Raw genomic sequence first — 18,719 nt, forward strand, 5'->3', positions numbered from 1 at the left:
TTCCATTAAATTGAAGATTTTTCTCCTCCTAAATTTTTACATTTCCACTTTTATTTTAGAATAACCTAGTCATTGATACACCAAGAGTAAGAAAGCAAACTAGACTCTACAGTGCAGTCAAAGAGGATGAACTGATGGAGTTTTCAGACCTGGAAAGTGATTCTGAAGAAAAGCCTAGCACAAAGCCCCGTAGGCCTCAGGACAAATCACAGGGATATGCAAGAAGTGAATGTTTCAGGGTAGAGAAGAACTTGTTGGTTTATGGGTAAGGATATACAGATGAAATATTGTGGTTGTGACTAAAAACTGAAAATATGGAAATGATACATAGTAAATAACTCCTCCTTCTCTTTTTTATGTTCACATACCCTCTGGGTAACCTTTACCTCATTACACTATATGTTTGCCAGTGAGATTTTAAATTGCTATATATATAAGTTGCTTAAATATGTCTTATTTAACTTAAAGTATCTGAGTGTCTTACAGATGGATATGAACTCATTGGTAAAATATGTAGTTTTGTTCTGGTTTCTTACAGTGTAAAGAATGCCTGAATTATCAAGGTTTAATCTCACTTTTCTAAGCATTGTGGAGAACAACAAAGTATATTTGTAAAGAAAGATGTGGTTGTGAAATCAAGTCAATCGAGAGCTTTTTGGTGTAGTTTCTGGTATTTTGGTATGACTTGAATTCAGCTAGATGATGCCTTGTGTTTTTCCCCATTGGATTTATCAATCTGAATTTTCTCTCTTTGCAAGCGAGTAGCTGTATTTGACTGCTAGCACAATGGGCTTCAGAAAAAGTGGCTTTATTTCTAGGAAGTTGTGTACAACAGTTGCTAATAATGAATTTCAGGATCAAAATAAAACTGATTCCCCAAATCCCATGATTGTAGGAATTGGTTGAATTTCCTGTTTGGAGCTTACTGGGACTATTAGAGTTAAACATATGTACTTTATTATTTTGAGTATAGTTCAATTGCAGCTTTACGAGCAGTGAACTTATTGCCTGTTCTGTAAAATAAACATTCTTAACTCTTTGGTGCTGGAATTTGGATTCCCTGATGTAACCTGCAAAGGCAAAATGCATTAGTGCTAATACAGGAGGTTCCAACTTGCTTGGCACCAAGAATTAAATTGAAAGTCACAAATTAAAATACCAGTGCCCTGGCTGTTGTATTGAACATATTTTTCTTGTAGCTGGGGTCGGTGGACTGACATCCTCTCACATGGGCGCTATAAACGTCAGCTAACAGAACAAGATGTGGAAACCATCTGCCGGACTATCCTTGTATATTGTCTTAATCATTACAAAGGGGATGAAAATATCAAAAGTTTCATCTGGGATCTGATCACTCCAACTGCAGATGGGCAAACTCGAGCTCTGGTTAATCATTCCGGTATGTCTATCACAATCAAATAATGATGCTAGTAAATAGGAAAGAATTGCTTCAGTCATGCTATGTATTTAGTTCAAACTATAGCCATTCTGACATGTAGTAGGATCTTGTCAGATTTTATGAGTAAGGTGGGCTTTGACTGAGTCAGTACTTAAAGGGGAACTCTCCCTCAGACACCTCATCGGATGCAGTGCTCTTTGTCTTAGACCGGTTTTGAACAAATATTCTAGCCTAATTTTAAAGATATCTACTACTGGAGTTAATCTCTTTCAAATGGCCATAAAATCATAAAGCTTGTTTCCTTATGGCCGTTCAGATGCATGAGAGTTTTTTCAAGAAATATTTATATAACACCATTTTCTGGCTAGCTCTCTGCATTTTTGAAATCTTCACACCTAAATTTGCATGAAAGTTTTGGTTGATTTTGTTATTTACAATTTTCTAGCTAAATTACATTGCTGTTCAGTTTTTGGTTATTGCATTGCCCACAAGGGAATTAATGTAACAACAATCCTTAGCTGTAAATGTGTTTGTAATGCAGTTTGGGGTGAGAGCTTTTCTATTGAGACTGTATAAAAAATATTGGGCATTTGTGTAGGTCTATCTGCACCAGTGCCCAGAGGGAGGAAAGGCAAGAAAGTAAAAGCCCAGAGTTCACAGCCAATGCTTCAAGATGCTGATTGGCTCACAACCTGTAATCCAGATGTGTTATTTCAAGAAGACAGCTATAGGAAACATCTCAAACATCATTGTAATAAGTAAGTATTAATAAATATTTCACTCAAACTTGTCAAAGCATATAGTAAAAAGCATTATAACTTCTTTGGGTATATTTTTAATAGAACTGCGGGGCTGTTTAATAGGATGTAAAGAACATTATTACTTTTAATTTGAGGTTAATCAACAGATATCTGGATACTTCTGTAAGTTCTTTATTACTTATCTGTGCTTAAAACTCAGTCATAAGGAGCTGTTTTCTACTTAACAAATGATAATGGAATCAAAGATGTGGTTATTCTTATGAGTATATAAAGGACAGAATATACCCTTACATTACTTAAGTCTATTTCTCTTCACAAATGGCCATCCCAATCTACTCTGCACTGGTGTGGCCCAACCTCAGGTACTGTGTGCAGTTCTGGGTGCCACAATATAATCAGGACATAAAACTGTTAGAGAGTGTCCAAGGGAGAGCTACAGAGATGGTGAAGGGTCTAGAGGGAAAGACGTATGAGGAGCAGCTGAGGCCCCTTGGTTTGCTCAGCCCAGAGCAGAGCAGGCTGAGGGGAGGCCTCATGGCAGCCTGCAGCTCCCTCACAGGGGAGCAGAGGGGCAGGCGCTGAGCTCTGCTCTCTGGGGACAGCGACAGGACCTGAGGGAACGGCGTGGAGCTGGGACAGGGGAGGGTCAGGCTGGGTGTTAGGGAAAGGTTCTGCACCCAGAGGGTGGTCGGGCACTGGGACAGGCTCCCCAGGGCAGTGGTCACAGCATCAAGCCTGCTGGAGTTCAAGAAGCATTTGGACAACGCTCTCAGACACATGGTCTGATTTTTAGGGGGAAATGTGTGAAGTCAGGAGTTGGACTCCATGATCCTTGTGGGTCCCTTCCAACGCAAGATACTCTATTTGTTTATCACAACTTCTTGCAGGGTCTACCAGGTTAACATCCTTAGAGTTGTCTTCCTTAGATGCTAAATATCCAGTTTTTAGATTCCTGAGTTTCATGAAGTAATTCACCTATCCTTGGGTGTATCTCTTCTCTTCGTTCTTTTGAATCATTGCCCTGATTTGATTTTTGCAATTCTAAACATGTTACTAAAGCTTATGGGAATAAAGATCATTCTGTTTTGATTTGAGAGTTTGCTTAATTGTTGAACAAGTGTCTCTTAAGAGCATCTCTTACTTTTTGTTTCTGCTTTTAGTTAGTAATATCTTAGTTATTTTTGTCAGCTTCTTTCAACAGTGTCCTGCTTCTCCATCTCAGATTTGCTTACTATATTCTCCATTATAGACAAACCTAACCCTTGCCCCAAATATTTTTGTTTTTAATTTAGGCTCTTCATTGGATATGTACCATGCAAATATAATGCATTGTCACTGCAAAGCCATCATTACTTTGTGTTTTTAATATGCATTGTGTCTTATTAATACTGTTTATTGGAAAGAATTATTGATTTGAAAAGTACCTGTGGCCTGTCAATAGGGGGTGTGATGTGAAGGAGGAAAGTCATTTAAGGGGTTTATTAGCTCATTTTCAGATGCTAACCAAGCTTAATTCTCAGCTGACAAAAACAGATACTTATGGAATTATACTAGCAAGTCTACATCCAAATAAACTCCCTTTTGATTTTTTTTTCTAAACTGTTAGTCAGATCTGTTGTTACATTTCACTTGCTGTTAAAGTAATAAATTTTATTTCTGTAACATTATTTTACCATTCCAGGTAACATGTCCTCATTACTTGTTATATCAGTTTGCAGATCAGACTTAAACTCATTTTTAAAATACTGCTTCTGTAATAATACAGTAGAAAAATTACCAGGATCAGGAAGACTGATAATTCACTGTGCAAGAGTGTTTTCAGGTGCTAGCTTTTTCCTTCACTTCCCTGGTCTGCCAGGACTAAGTGAATTGTAGCAATAATATGTTTAGCCCAGGTAAAATCAAGCAGAGGTGGAAGCCAATTAGTAGTATAAGTAATTTCCCTCAAAAGGTAGTAGTATCAGTTGGCTTTGTAAGAGCTGGTGTCCTTTTCTCATGTGTAACATTTATGCTGCTCTAACGTAGAGGACTCCTGAAAGGTACAAAGACCCTCTGCTTTTTGGGTTTGTTTTTTTTGTTTTTCTCTCCTCCTCTTCTTTGGCTTGCTGTAACAGCTGTTATTGCGTAATACAAAGATGATAGAGACCTTCAGCAGCTTATTTACATAGCCACACAGGGAGCAGGGACACCTTACTGGTCCCAGTTATCACGCATACAAAAAGAAGCATGTCTGACATGTTTCGAATTGTAGACATGACCTTGATCCAAATTCCTGCTCGTCCAAGGACTGCTTGAATAACACGTGCAAAACTGGGTATTGCTCCTATTGCATCAGATCTCTAACAAGGAGCTCTCAAAACTGGTGGTCTAAATTTTTCATGCAACTGGGCGATCAGGTTACTGCCTCCCCGGTCACCCTCGCTGTTCCAGGAACAGCAACAATTCAACAGTTGCTGTGATGGATTTGGATACAGGGAGAGGGCAGGCTGGATAATCTCCATTTTAGCTGGTACTGATTCTACTTCATGAACTAGGCAGCAGGGGGTGCCCTGAATTGGGTAAACATGGGAGATTTTCAGGTAGATATTTTTTTTTCTGCAGCGATGACCTCTTTTCTAGTCTCCTTGAAAATCCAGAATCTGCCATTCTCTCTTGTGCCAGCTTAAGCTGTGGCCGCACCACCTGACAGCGGTTTCAGAAACATGGTGTAGCAGAGATGGGGAAAACAAAGATGGGCAAGGAAGGTTTTTCACTTCCTTATAGCACTTAGCTTGTGCACAAGTAAAATTAAATAGCAGTTTGAACTATAAAGAGTAAAAATAGTTAATATCTCCTAAGGGAAATGGGGGATTATTTTTTTCCTCCCATTCTCGGAAGCAAAAAGTTGTATAATCTGAAAAACCTGACATTCCATATTGAGGGTTTATTGTAAGGTAGTAAAACCAGATTTTATATCTCGTTTATTCCTACAACTTCTGATGTGCTTCCAAAAATGGTATTAAGGCAGCAGCTGAGGAAATTTTATGAGATAATGAAGCAGAACAGTTACTGAAAGCCATCTGCTCAGTTGTTTACAAACTTGCTTCAATACTTCAGAGGCAGTGGTAGAGTACGTGTCTAAACTTCACAAGCTGCACTAGGTAGAACTAAATGAAATGCGCCGGGGCTGGGCTGCGCTCGGTCCCTCTCTGTGCAGTGTAAGCGGTTGCCAGGCAGGCCTGTTGGAAGCCAGCAGAAAGCACCACACAGAGGTGATTATGTGCCACCATCTGTCACGCTTCAAGCCTACCATACAGCATGGCTAATCAGCCTTGGCAGGATGATGGATGAACAGCAGCAGCTGCCAAAAGCCACTGTTGGCAAACAGTCCTGAAGTTAAGAACTTTTTCCCCCCTCTGCCTTCCTCTCCAGGGTCCTGCTGCGTGTCCGCATGCTGTACTATCTACGACAAGAAGTTATAGGGGACCAAGCAGACAAGATCTTAGAGGGTGCTGACTCAAGGTTAGTGCAAGTGCAGGTTGATTTCTTTGCTTTCTGCTTCTGGCTTATATTAAAGCACATGTACTGTAATAATTGCAGCATTTAAAGGTTGTTCTACTTCCTGTTAAATGTCTGTTCTGAAGCAGCCTTATTGTTTTATCAAGCGAAGGGGGTAATTTTCTTCGGGGAGGGAATAGTGTGGGAAACGACAAAAGCAGATTTTCAGTTTTGCTAATGTTGAAGGATTATTCTATCTCAATTTTAAAAATTAAAAAATAAAATAAAATACTAAGACCTTAAGTGAGTCACGTTGGGAAAACCATTGGCATTCTACTCCCAAAATAGCTTAATGCTTTGTTGTTGTTGTTTTAACCATCCTAATTATTTTTCTACACATTTCAGTTTGTGTGTTGTTTTTTTTCCCGCATCAAAATGCATATTTACAAAACAGCATGAACTACTTTTTTAACGTCTTTGTCTAGTAGCATCTTTGAGAATGTGTATAACGCTGTCTTTACAGTGAAGTAGATGTGTGGATACCTGAGCCATTCCATGCTGAAGTTCCTGCAGACTGGTGGGATAAGGAGGCGGATAAATCCCTTTTAATTGGAGTATTCAAACACGGTAAGTGATGTCTCACTCTGAACAAAACTCAGTTGTAAAGCTTTCTGTGTGTAGGACTGTTCAGTCATAATATTAACAAGTATTGTTCCAAAGAACTGTTGGCTTGTATCCTTTTTTTTTTCTTGCCTGCATTAAAAACCTAATATGAGCTGTAAATATCAGATGCTGTTTTTAAATGTTTGCAGAACATTTGAGAAGAAAACATTACTTTCTTGGCTGTAAATAAAACAAAACCATATTTGTTTAAATAATAGCCAAATAGTAAGATAGATCTCCATAAACTTTGCTTCCAGCACTGCTTCACTTGCTAACTCTGCCAACCAGTGTCAAAGTGGACGGTGGGCTTAACCTCTGCTATTAATCTGTACAAGTGCCTCCTGGGCTTTGTTCCAAGCAATATTTCACAAATGTCAGTGTTGAGAACTCCCGGCTCCCTTGAGTGGGATGCAGCCTTGTTAACTTTGAAAGGCTGGGGATGCAGAGCTGGCATGATATATACAGTGAGCGATTCCTGATTATAATCCCAATTCTCTGGAGGTCGCAGAGGTATTCTCAGCAGCCCAGCCTGACTAAAGGGGAGAATGATGGCTTATAAAACCTTTCATGATTACAGTTTGGCTTGAGGCTCTACAGCAGTTAGGAGCAGTGTGTTGTAGTACAAATCCTAATTGAATTGTGCTGTTCTGCCTATGTACAGCAGCTCTGTTTTGTGGGCTCAGCTGAGGCAAGTCTAGTCTAAAAATCATTTTCCTGCAGTGCACTGTTGGGATCTGCCATTTTCCATCTAGTCAACTTGGGCAGTAAAAAAGCAAACAGCAGTTTGAAAACCATAGAGGGAACAGTGTCATCTTACTGACATGCATCATCCTAAACCTAATAAGACAGGTTCGTTGGCCTTACGTATAACCTATGTATACAGCATTTTTGCAGGCTGCATTGAGGGTTCCAGCAGTGCTGCAGCTATAAATGTGTGTGTGGGGGTGCGTGTGTTTCCATTCACATCTGCATGTTTGCAGTAGGGAGTTGCTGAATGTGGAGAACCACTGCAAAAGTCATATAGGAACCTTAAACAAGTTTTTCTTGTGAAAGATTTTCACTTTGCCATATAAAGAGATGACACGGAAGAAAGTTTATACTTTCAATTTATACTATTTGCTAATGTTATTGATGTCAAAATGTTTCTGTAGTGATGAAATTTGCCAATATGAAAAATTTCATTACACAAATGAAATGTTTTTTTCCCAGTATCTTTCTTCTTTTAATAAACAGATCCTTTAAAATCACGGTGACAGCTCCTTAGTTTTATTTAAAAATAAATAAATGAATCCAGAATATTATACTTCGCTACCTAAGCCGTTGTATTTACAGTTGGTCATAGCTTTAAAAAACATGTTTCCCACTCTACATGCAGGTTATGAGAAGTACAATTCCATGAGAGCTGATTCTGCACTGTGCTTTCTGGAACGGGTTGGCATGCCTGATGCAAAGGCCATAGCAGCTGAACAGAGAGGGACAGACATGTTAGCAGATGGCGGTGATGGGTAAGGACGACATGAAAAAATTAATAAACTTTATCAGCATTGTATATGTTGGCATGAGTTCATATGTCATATTCTGCTTACATCTCGCCTGAGGATCTGAAGGGATCATATAATGTAAAAAGTATGTAAAATTGTTTACACAGTTGAGCATGAAATGTAAATGTGTAACTTGGTACACCATACTGATGGCTTTTGTAGCTTTTCTGCTTTTTTCCCAGAAAAATAGCCTCCTCTCAAAAACAATATATTTAAAATATCTATTTTAAATATTTTATAGAGGTGAATTTGACAGAGAGGATGAAGATCCAGAATATAAACCAACCAGAACTCCTTTCAAGGATGAAATTGATGTAAGAACTCCGAATTTACGTAATTACTGGTATATATAGTCATAACTGATACTCCATGTTTATCTTAATGTGTAATTCTTAAGTTTGTAAGCTACCAGATAAACATACCTTTCAAAGATGCTTTTCTGCTGTGTTTGAAAGATAACACATTTTTCTCCTCAAATGATTACATATGGTCAAAACTCTAAACTAAAATAACTTCTGTCTTCTCTTAAAGGAATTTGCAAACTCACCTCCAGAAGACAAAGAAGAGTCCATAGAAATCCACCCAAGTAAGATGATATCAAAGACATTTTAAAAAGGCACAAATAGACCATTTAGGAAAAGGTGGACTGCTTATAATACCACGTGAGGGAATAGGTTGTGTTTTGGGAAAACATCACAGTAAACTTTTTAGTGCCAAATCTCTTCATGCTTCACATCTTTCAAAAACAATTATTTACTATGTTTGAATAATCCCGCATTATGGTCTTCTGGGTTTCTAATTACATAGTAGAAATTGTGATGATAAAGACTGGATATTTCATAATGCTGCCGTTGATGTTTTTGCTGAAATAATCTTGAAGTTATTGTAAATACGTTGTATGGAGGAAAATCGCCAAGTCGAAGTGAAAATAATAAAGTGGGAAATCATAAGCATAGGTGTTTTCACAGAGGTGGAGTGATATTTCTTAGTAACATATTTAAAGCTCTACTGCATTAATTTAAATATTTAAAGTATTCATAATATGTTTGCATTCATAACATTGAATAATAACACTTGATAGTTATCTCTAAATGGTTCAGAAGCGTTTCGGAGTTCTTGGAGTTGGATGGGTTTATTCTATTTTTTATTTCCTACCGATGTAGTTATCCTGTTTCTAACTTGTTCTGCACCAATATTAATGAGGCATATGTTCTTATCTGATTAAACAGGAATCCAGTCTTAGCCATAGAAACTTTGAAATGTTTAGTGGTGGTTCTGCAGTGCACAAATACTTCTCTATTCTCTAGGCAAGCACAGTGAAAGCAATGCAGAGTTAGGCCAACTCTACTGGCCCAACACTTCAACCCTGACTACCCGTCTGCGTCGCCTCATTACTGCCTATCAGCGCAGCTATAAAAGGCAACAAATGAGGCAAGAGGCACTAATGAAGACTGACCGCAGGAGACGTCGGCCTCGGGAAGAAGTGAGGGCACTAGAAGCAGAAAGGGAAGCTATAATAACTGAAAAACGACAAAAGTGAGTTTTTCAGTGATTTTATTTTATTTTTTAATCTCCTTTAAGCTTACATGTTACCGGTACTTCTGTTTTTGAAAGAATAAACTAGAGGGGCTTGGGGACGTCCAAACCGTTTGGGCTGTCCTTTACCCAGTGGCCTCACTTTTCTTGTTTCTTCTTTGGCTAGATGGACAAGAAGAGAAGAAGCTGATTTTTATCGTGTGGTGTCTACTTTTGGAATTATTTTTGATCCTATAAAACATCAGTTTGACTGGAATCAGTTCAGAGCGTTTGCCAGACTTGATAAAAAGTCCGATGAAAGTTTGGAAAAGTATTTTAACGGCTTTGTGAATATGTGTAGACGAGTGTGCCGGATGCCAGTCAAACCAGATGATGGTAAGTTTTACTGACTGTAGAAATCAACGTGACTGTTACGAGACAGTAGGATTGTTGAAACTCAATTCCTAGATGCAATGATTTAGAAATGGGCATCCATGTGATAGATGTTAAACAATACAAATTGTTGTCGTTGCAGAACCGCCTGATCTTTCTACTCTGATTGAGCCGATCACAGAAGAACGTGCTTCCAGAACTTTATATCGCATAGAACTGTTACGGAAAATCCGTGAACAGGTTCTTCATCACCCACAGTTGGGAGAGAGGCTAAAACTTTGCCAACCAAGCTTGGACCTGCCAGAGTGGTGGGAGTGTGGTAAACATGACAAAGACTTACTGATTGGTGCTGCTAAACATGGAGTCAGTAGGACAGATTATCACATTCTTAATGATCCTGAGCTCTCTTTTCTTGAGGCCCACAAAAACTTTGCTCAGAACAGAGGGACAGGTAGTGCAAATACTGTCTCTTCTCTAAACCCTCTGGGTGCTGGCTGCAGTCAAACACCACCTATTGTCCCATCCACACCAGTACAAGAAGAAAAGACTACAGAACAAACAGAGTCTAAAGTTGAAGGGTCTGAAAATCCAGCAGCCAAAGAAAAGTCTGATATCAAAGAAGAGACAGAAGTTGCAGATAAGGACACTAAACAGGACTGTGATGCTGAGGCTGAGCCTGGCTCTGTTAAATGTGAATTGAAAGACATAGAAACAAGTACAGACGTAGACCCAAAATCTATTTCGGAAAAAGGCTCAGAAGAAGATGAAGAAGAGAAACTGGATGATGACGACAAATCGGAAGAATCCTCCCAACCTGAAGGTAATGCATTGGTCAGATCAATTCTGTGTGCTAATCATGAGCCCCACAGCTGTTCTAACTTGGGCGAGCTGATAAGTAGCATACAAGGAATCATTTTGGAGCTTTTGATGGGGTTCATGTTAGCAGTTCTTCTTCCTTTCTGTGTATCGGGTGGCCTGATAAGCTTTCAAAAAAGCTATCCAGCATCAGTGGGGTTTTCTCCCACAAGGGATGATTTCCAAGATAGCTTATTGATCCAATAAGCACAGTCTCTGTGCCAAGTGCAGAAGGCTAAGGCTCTGTCATAATAATGACTGAACAACAGCCTGAGTTAGAAATGTGGTGTCAAGCATGGTTGTCTTAACCTATTTAGTTAGGTTGACATGGGGTGGTTGGGAAGTTTAGTAGTTAATGCCTGGTCATGATTGTTATTCAGCAGGAGCAGTTTCTCAGGGTAAGAATTTTGATGAAGAAAGCAATGCCTCTATGAGTACCGCAAGGGATGAAACACGCGATGGATTCTACATGGAAGATGGGGATCCTTCTGTGGTTCAGCTTCTTCATGAGAGAACGTTTGCCTTTTCTTTCTGGCCTAAGGTTAGTTTTGGGTAGAATGGGATGCATCTTTTTCAAGGCAGTTAAAATACAGGAAACATTGTGTTCTGCAAAGCAACAGAGAGCTTTATACAATTCTGCACTTACAGTGGACGTGGGACTATTTTCTGTGAATGATTTGTGAAACGGCATTTTATTCTTCAGTTCTGTACAAATTAGCAGAGGAAATGAATGGAATTGCTTTACGGTAGATGGTATCATTTAGTAAAACAACAAACTGCTGACAGACATCAGTTCCACAGAGGCTTCAGAGCTGTATGACTGGAGGATCATACCTCTCACACCTCCATTGACAGAAGCAAATTTATGATTTTGAATTATGGATTTCATCTGCAGAGCAGTCTGCAGTGTTGAGAGCAGAGATTTTGTAAGATCACCTTTTCATTTTGGGGTGGGGAGGCGGTAGAGAAGGGTACTGGTGACCTACATGATCTAAACCATTATGTAATGTTGACAGATGTAATTGTATTAAGGTGCCCTGCAAATATAAGCAGCAGTTTTACACAGGATAAAGCTCTTATTTTGGTAACAATGCAGAAATTTGTCTAATACAAATTTTTGAAAAAATATGAAACTTTAACCTCTTAATAAATGCATACATAATTTAGTACTCTACTTTGCAGAAAGGGTAGAGAGAGAAAATAAAGTAGTAATAGTCTTAAGCTTACTAATCACCATAACAGGGCCATCTGGTTTGGAAGGGGGGGGTATGATTGGGGGGGGGGGGAACCTTACTCTTAATAGGCTTATTCCTGGAGAAAGCAAGCAGTCTGTTGCAGCTGCTGAGATTTGCTAGTGGCTTTTGCACTGTTTTGCTGTTCAGGAAGCTAACTGATGCTCATATTCCCTAAGCAGCAGTATTTCTCATAGTTCTGAAGTTTCTACTACTTCAGGCAGGTTAGCATAGAATCTACTTGAGTACTGAAACAGAGAAATAAAAATGATACTCATCTTCACTGCTTTCAGTATGTATTTTGCAAACGTGAACTAACATCTTATTTCAGGCATAGTGTAAAAATAAAACAAAAAATCCCTAATCTATATAGATTCAGCATAAGTAGACTAATAAACATAATTAGAGATTTTTAGTGTACACGCTTCAGTGAAATTTGAAGTGATAATGGGCGTGGAATGAAAATTGACATTCATTAGATGTCCCTAGGTTGGTGCCCGTTTCATAATGTTGAACTTTATTAATAGTGACGCTAATGAGGATCCACTTCCTAGGACAGAATTGCAGATCCAGCCTCTTGGATCTCAACAACTGCAGCTTTAAGATACCGATTACAGATGTTTTGATTTTCCCTTCCTAACTGTTGATTTTGCTAACGACTGAAGTTTAGCAATGTAAAATAATGGCGAGTTGCTGTTAAATCTGTCAGTTGGTATGTTGTGAAGAAAATTTGGTCTGCCTTCCTCTTTTGCCTTATATAAAGTAATATAAATGCTTCTTTTAAATTCTCGTGATACTTAATTCTGCAAAATTCAATTTGTATTAGCTTTTGAGAAGGCGACTAGTTTATCCTGACCTGCAAGACTCGTTGGTTTTTGAGTGTATTTCTTAGGCTTTGCAAGCTGGACTGTGTAGGTACACTGACTTAATAGGCCACTTTTGCACTAAAGGTTCATTATGTACTTTTCCTTTATGCAGGACCGAGTAATGATCAACCGATTAGACAACATCTGTGAAGCAGTGCTGAAAGGGAAGTGGCCAGTAAATAGGCGCCAGATGTTTGATTTCCAGGGGCTCATACCTGGGTATACTCCAACAGCTGTGGACAGCCCTCTACAAAAAAGGAGCTTTGCAGAGCTCTCCATGGTTGGTCAAGCCAGCATCAGTGGCAGTGAAGATATCACTGCTTCTCCTCAGTTGTCAAAGGCAAGGCTGCATCTTTCTCATTCTTACAGAAAGCGTTTTATCTTGCATGCACTTATGCGCTGCTTCTGCATAATAAGAAAAAAATATCATTTATATTTATTTCTTATTTTTTATTATTTATTTCTATTTATTCAAAAATAGGAAAAATAAATAGTATTACTTTGAATACAAAGAAGGCTTTGTTTTCTGAGTTATATGTTTGGACTTCTATTTTAAAACCAGTGTACTAAACAGAGCTTTGTTAATGTTTGGAAATACTTACATTTCATTAGGAAGATGCACTGAATTTATCGGTTCCACGTCAGAGGAGGAGGAGACGAAGAAAGATTGAAATTGAGGCTGAGAGAGCTGCTAAGAGGAGAAATCTTATGGAAATGGTTGCCCAGTTACGTGAGTCTCAGGTGGTCTCAGAAAATGGACAAGAAAAGGTTGTAGATTTATCAAAGGCCTCACGAGAGGCAACAAGTTCTACCTCAAATTTTTCATCTGTTACTTCAAAGTTTATCTTGCCTAATGTCTCCACACCCGTGTCTGATGCCTTTAAAACTCAAATGGAGCTGCTGCAAGCAGGTCTTTCACGCACACCCACAAGGCATCTACTAAATGGCTCTTTAATAGATGGAGAACCGCCCATGAAGAGGAGGAGAGGAAGGAGGAAAAATGTAGAAGGGCTTGATCTGTTATTTATGAGCAACAAACGGACATCATTGACTGTAGTAAGACAGCAACCTTTTTGTCTCCTATTTGTTCTTCTGTGTCTAGTACTTTCTGAACGTGAGTTTAAAGTGTTGTTATACTCTCTCTAATAGTAATGTGCTTACCCAACCAGTTTTTGCCTTGTGTTTAGAGCTATTATTTCTTTTTGAACCTGATAAAATGTTGTTCGCATCAAGTTTTTGCTGTAGCAAATTGTGGCTGAGTTTTTAGTAGCTTCTACCTTCAAAAAAAGCAAAGACAATTTTTTTTTTAATTTTTATTATGAAATATAGCATATTATAACATACATTTTGAAGCTTAAGTATGTCTTTTTTTACCCTCTAGAAAGGGAAAGTTTTTGGGGGGCCATTAACTGGGAATGCATGAAAACTGCTCTGTCTTTAACTATGGTCTTTAATGTACAAGGATGATAAATTTACAAAATCCCCTAATGTAGCAGTATTGCTTCACATAGCATGAACATTTAAACTCAATTAACTCTTGCCTATGCAGAATCTCCTTGAGCCTTTAACTTTAGTCCCTGAAATTATTTCTCCCAGGTAACTGTTGCCTTAAAGTGAAACTTAATACTGGTGGTAATGTTTTCAGGAGGATGCAGAAGTGACCAAAGCTTTCGAAGAAGATATGGAGTCCCTACCAGCAAGGAACATTCCATCTCCTGGTCAGCTAGACCCAGACACTCGCATCCCTGTAATCAATCTAGAGGATGGGACCAGGCTGGTGGGAGAGGATGCTCCCAAAAACAAGGATTTAGTTGAATGGCTTAAACTGCATCCCACTTACACTGTAGATATGCCAAGTTATGTACCAGTAAGTATGTGATTCTAAAAGTGTGCTTGTATTAAGTTAGTTTTACAGATACTGAAACAAATTTCTTCATACAGGACACAGTCATTGGATTTTCTAGCTGGCTGGATTTCAGTGGAGGTTTTCTCTTTAAGCCACACTTACTATAATATCTAAACACCCAAGAGGCACCAGAATATCAGGGCTGGTTTTCTTCTTTTTTAATATTTGTATTTAACGATACATTAAAACAGTACTTGTGTCAAGTTGCGCAGAAATTCTTCATCTGCTAATAAGATTTTTCTGAAGGAAGAATAATTGGGTACTTCTTAAAAATTTTGTTAGAAGGTGGTTTCTTAATGGATGATTTTTGTCAAGAAAACGAGAAACTAAAAAGCAATACATTTCTCTTATTTCCAGAAGAGTGCAGATGTGCTGTTTTCCCCATTTCAGAAGCCGAAACAAAAACGACACAGATGTCGAAACCCTAATAAACTGGATATAAACACCTTGACAGGAGAAGAAAGGGTACCTGTTGTAAATAAGCGAAATGGGAAGAAGGTAAAAATTAAGTTAGTTCAGCAGAGTTGTTTAATACCGTCTTTGCATGTGGAAAGCAGGCTTTCTATTCCAAGCTTTCTTTTTTAAAAAAGTTTAATAGTTTGGCACGGGCATTTATTCTTACTGGAATCTACCACTCCCTCCCTTTGCTCTTCTGATATGTTCATATCATTTAAGTTGAGAAAATAACTCCTCCTTTTTGAAACTGTATAGTTTATTACTTCCTCATATCAGATATGAATTTCATTACTAGCACTGCCTAAACTGCAGCATTTCACTGTATTTTTTAACATGGTCTTCTCAGTTCTAGTATCTTTAGCTAGTTTTCCACAATCTGAATTGAAAGTCTTCATTGTCATCCTTCCTAGATGAAAGTGCGTAGGTGGAAAATGTTTGTGCTTTTAAGTATTACCTTATCTTTTGCATTAGATGGGTGGAGCTATGGCCCCTCCAATGAAGGACTTGCCAAGATGGTTGGAAGAAAATCCTGAATTTGCTGTTGCTCCAGATTGGACTGACATTGTTAAACAGTCTGTAAGTGAAACTTTAATTCCATGCCTCACTGTAGATTACAGCATGGAAAAGTTGAAGGCCGTGTACATTTTTCCGTGCAAGTACTGATGATGATTAAGTCTTTATCTCATAGCTAGTTCTGAGCTGAGGAAATGGTAGCATTAGGAGGGGAGTTACCCAGCTAGGGGAAAATGATGATAGAAGGTTGTTCTGGAGCTGGATTGCAGTACACTGGAAAAATCAGGTACAGTAAAGCAACCTTCAGCATTTGTTTTGTTGCTTTTTTATATTTTATATATACAAAAATATGAAGCAAGCAGCAATGAATTCTTCATCTTGGTAGCTAGCAGCATCCAAGGATTAGCTTTTCTGCCTTTTACTTGAAAACTGTTGTCTGAAAATAGAGGGTACAATTCTCCAAAGGCTTATTTTCATAAAATACCACCCGGTATACTGGAGTTAATTGGAAAGTACAAAGCTATGGACTCGTTAACTGTAGTATATCAGTCTTTTTAATGAAACTACAGAGTTTCAGCATGTTTTGTTCTTCTGATGTGTTTAAATTAAGTAAAAGGTGTGACTTTGCTTTCTTCAGGTTTTCTTATGTGTTCTAGTGTCATTCACTTTAGAAGCTCCCTAGTCATGATTTGCCAGGGTTAAAAAACAAATCGCTTTTGGAATATCCAACTATGATAAAATCCCTTCTATTTCTTCCATTATCTCCAGTTAACTGCTGAAATGTATAAAAGCTGAGAATAAAACTCCGTTTTTCTGCATCCCCTTTTTCAGGGTTTTGTTCCAGAGTCCATGTTTGACCGTCTTCTCACTGGACCTGTTGTGAGGGAGGAAGGAGCAAGCAGAAGAGGAAGAAGGCCAAAAAGTGAAATTGCCAAAGCAGCTGCAGCAGCTGCTGCTGTAGCGTCAACTTCGGGAATCAACCCACTACTAATGAACAGTCTGTTTGCTGGAATGGACCTCACCAGCCTCCAGAATCTACAGAACCTGCAGTCTCTCCAGCTCGCAGGCCTCATGGGCTTCCCGCCAGGGCTAGCAACAGCTGCTGCTGCCGGGGGGGATGCTAAAAATCCGGCTGCCATGTTGCCTCTGATGCTGCCAGGGATGGCAGGATTGCCCAATATGTTTGGACTAAGCGGATTGTTGAATAACCCGATAACGGCTACTACTGGAAATGCCACTACTGCTTCCGGTCAAGGAGAGACTGAGGATGGCGCTTCAAAAGCTGAAGAGAAGAAAAACGAGAATGAAGAGGAGAACAAAGACTCTGAGAAAAGCACAGACACTGTTTCTGCTACTGACTCTGCAAATGGATCTGTCAGTGCTGCTACTGCGGCGACTACCGCCACTGCCACCACTACCACCACCACCAACACTGGATTGCCCGCAAACCCTCTGGCCTTCAATCCCTTCCTGCTGTCTACCATGGCTCCTGGCCTGTTCTATCCATCTATGTTTCTACCTCCAGGACTGGGAGGATTGACTCTGCCTGGTTTCCCAGCACTAGCAGGACTTCAGAATGCAGTGGGCTCCAACGAAGAGAAGGCTACTGACAAAACTGAAGGAACTGCCTTTAAAGATGAAGAAAACCTAGAAGGCAGTGATGCAGAGGAGAGCCTTGATAAAACTGCAGATTCCTCCGTTTTAGAAGATGAAATAGCACAGGGTAAGAATTAGACTCACTTGATGGGGGGGAAGAAATAGAAAACAATGAAAATGATGAATAACCAGTACCAGTTACAGTTAAAGTGTTTTAAACTTTTGACAAGTGGTAGTCCTACTGTTTACACTCACAGTTAATGTCCATACTTAGTTTTTATAAGCTGTTCTGTAACATAGTGTAGCAAAAAAAAAAAAGTTCAAGTCATGTTATACAGATGTGTCAAAAGGTATCTTGGTCATTAAGTATTGTGCAGTGCATTATTTATTATCCCTAGGAGAGATGAAATTTGAGAGGTGATCATGTCTTTTTAAGGAAATTGACATAATGCTCTGCTTTTTTTTTTTCTTTTGGTACCATTGGTATTATGAAAAGCAGCAATTTGTAACCGAGTGGCACTAATAGAAGGAAGTGCTGCTTAAAGGAAGGATGAAGTTATATATTTAATTTTTTTATTTTAATTTTTTTTTGCTGTGAAGGTCAAGATGAAATTTACCATACATATCGTACTTGCGCTTCATTTTGACTGTATGGGAGTTCACCCACTCACATGCGCGCACACACCCACACACACACTCTCTCTCTGACAATCTTCATGATAGTGTGAATGTCTCTGTCTTGAGACGCAGCAATAATAAGGCAGCTGTTGAATGTGAAGAGTACCTTTTGGAAATTTACCCGCGGAGAAGGTTCTTACAGGATAAAGCTACAGTTTAATCGTCTCGTGATCTTGTAATGCACTGGTATAAACAAAAAGAAAAAAATCAGGTACCTTTTTTAAATTAAAGGACTTTGTTACTTTAGCCACAAAGCTAAACAGCATTACCTCAACTCTAAACTAGCCTTGAAGTTTACAGACATGACTTTGTAAATGTATTGTTTTTCTTTGTTGTGATGTCTTTTTATTTTTTTTTCTTTGGAAACTGCTATCATGTAAGATAAGATGTAAATTGCTGCCAACTGTAGTAATGATGCTTTTAATAAAAGTGACCCATGATATGCAGAGATGTAATTATAGAATGCAGTGTTTAGGGACATCACAACTGGTGTTCGCTTTTTGTATTTGCATTGTGGCTTTCTAAAGCATTTTCTGCCCTCTTCTTTAATAGATTAGTGGCTGTAAATGCTGAACTGATTGTCTTCCCGGGACTAGGCAGGAAGAGAAACCTTGAATTACCTTCATATTTTCCACTCTAAGTAACTCTACAGAGAGGCACACTAAAAACCCTACTTTACTCCTTCAAAGGGGCATGAGAGACTGAGAATACTTTAAAATGTGTTCAGCATGTGATAATATGGTACACTAAAGAACAAAAGGGCAAAAGAAAAATGAGGCTTTAATAGGCACAATATCTAGGTCATTTATCCTTGGTTAATGGGTAGAAAAACACAATGCTGTAGTGACAGCAAGGGATACAAAGGCTC

General features: G+C 38.8%; 1 protein-coding gene across 1 annotated transcript in view; it reads left to right on the forward strand.

Annotated features, from left to right (window-relative positions):
- The window catches only part of CHD7 (chromodomain helicase DNA binding protein 7), a 127,962-nt gene extending 109,663 nt beyond the window's left edge, over nucleotides 1–18,299 (forward strand). Inside the window, 19 exon segments of the mRNA XM_035553166.2 lie at nucleotides 60–265; nucleotides 1,200–1,399; nucleotides 1,998–2,157; nucleotides 5,572–5,661; nucleotides 6,161–6,264; nucleotides 7,676–7,805; nucleotides 8,083–8,155; nucleotides 8,373–8,427; nucleotides 9,149–9,377; nucleotides 9,544–9,752; nucleotides 9,892–10,569; nucleotides 10,985–11,145; nucleotides 12,815–13,042; nucleotides 13,315–13,758; nucleotides 14,348–14,569; nucleotides 14,966–15,106; nucleotides 15,536–15,640; nucleotides 16,409–17,300; nucleotides 17,303–18,299. Of these exon segments, the coding sequence (XP_035409059.1) occupies nucleotides 60–265; nucleotides 1,200–1,399; nucleotides 1,998–2,157; nucleotides 5,572–5,661; nucleotides 6,161–6,264; nucleotides 7,676–7,805; nucleotides 8,083–8,155; nucleotides 8,373–8,427; nucleotides 9,149–9,377; nucleotides 9,544–9,752; nucleotides 9,892–10,569; nucleotides 10,985–11,145; nucleotides 12,815–13,042; nucleotides 13,315–13,758; nucleotides 14,348–14,569; nucleotides 14,966–15,106; nucleotides 15,536–15,640; nucleotides 16,409–17,300; nucleotides 17,303–17,361 (4,386 nt within the window). The 3' untranslated portion in view covers nucleotides 17,362–18,299.
- Nucleotides 18,300–18,719: the final 420 nt, after the last annotated feature.

This window comes from Cygnus atratus, chromosome 2, assembly GCF_013377495.2.
Source record: "Cygnus atratus isolate AKBS03 ecotype Queensland, Australia chromosome 2, CAtr_DNAZoo_HiC_assembly, whole genome shotgun sequence".
NCBI lineage: Eukaryota > Metazoa > Chordata > Aves > Anseriformes > Anatidae > Cygnus > Cygnus atratus.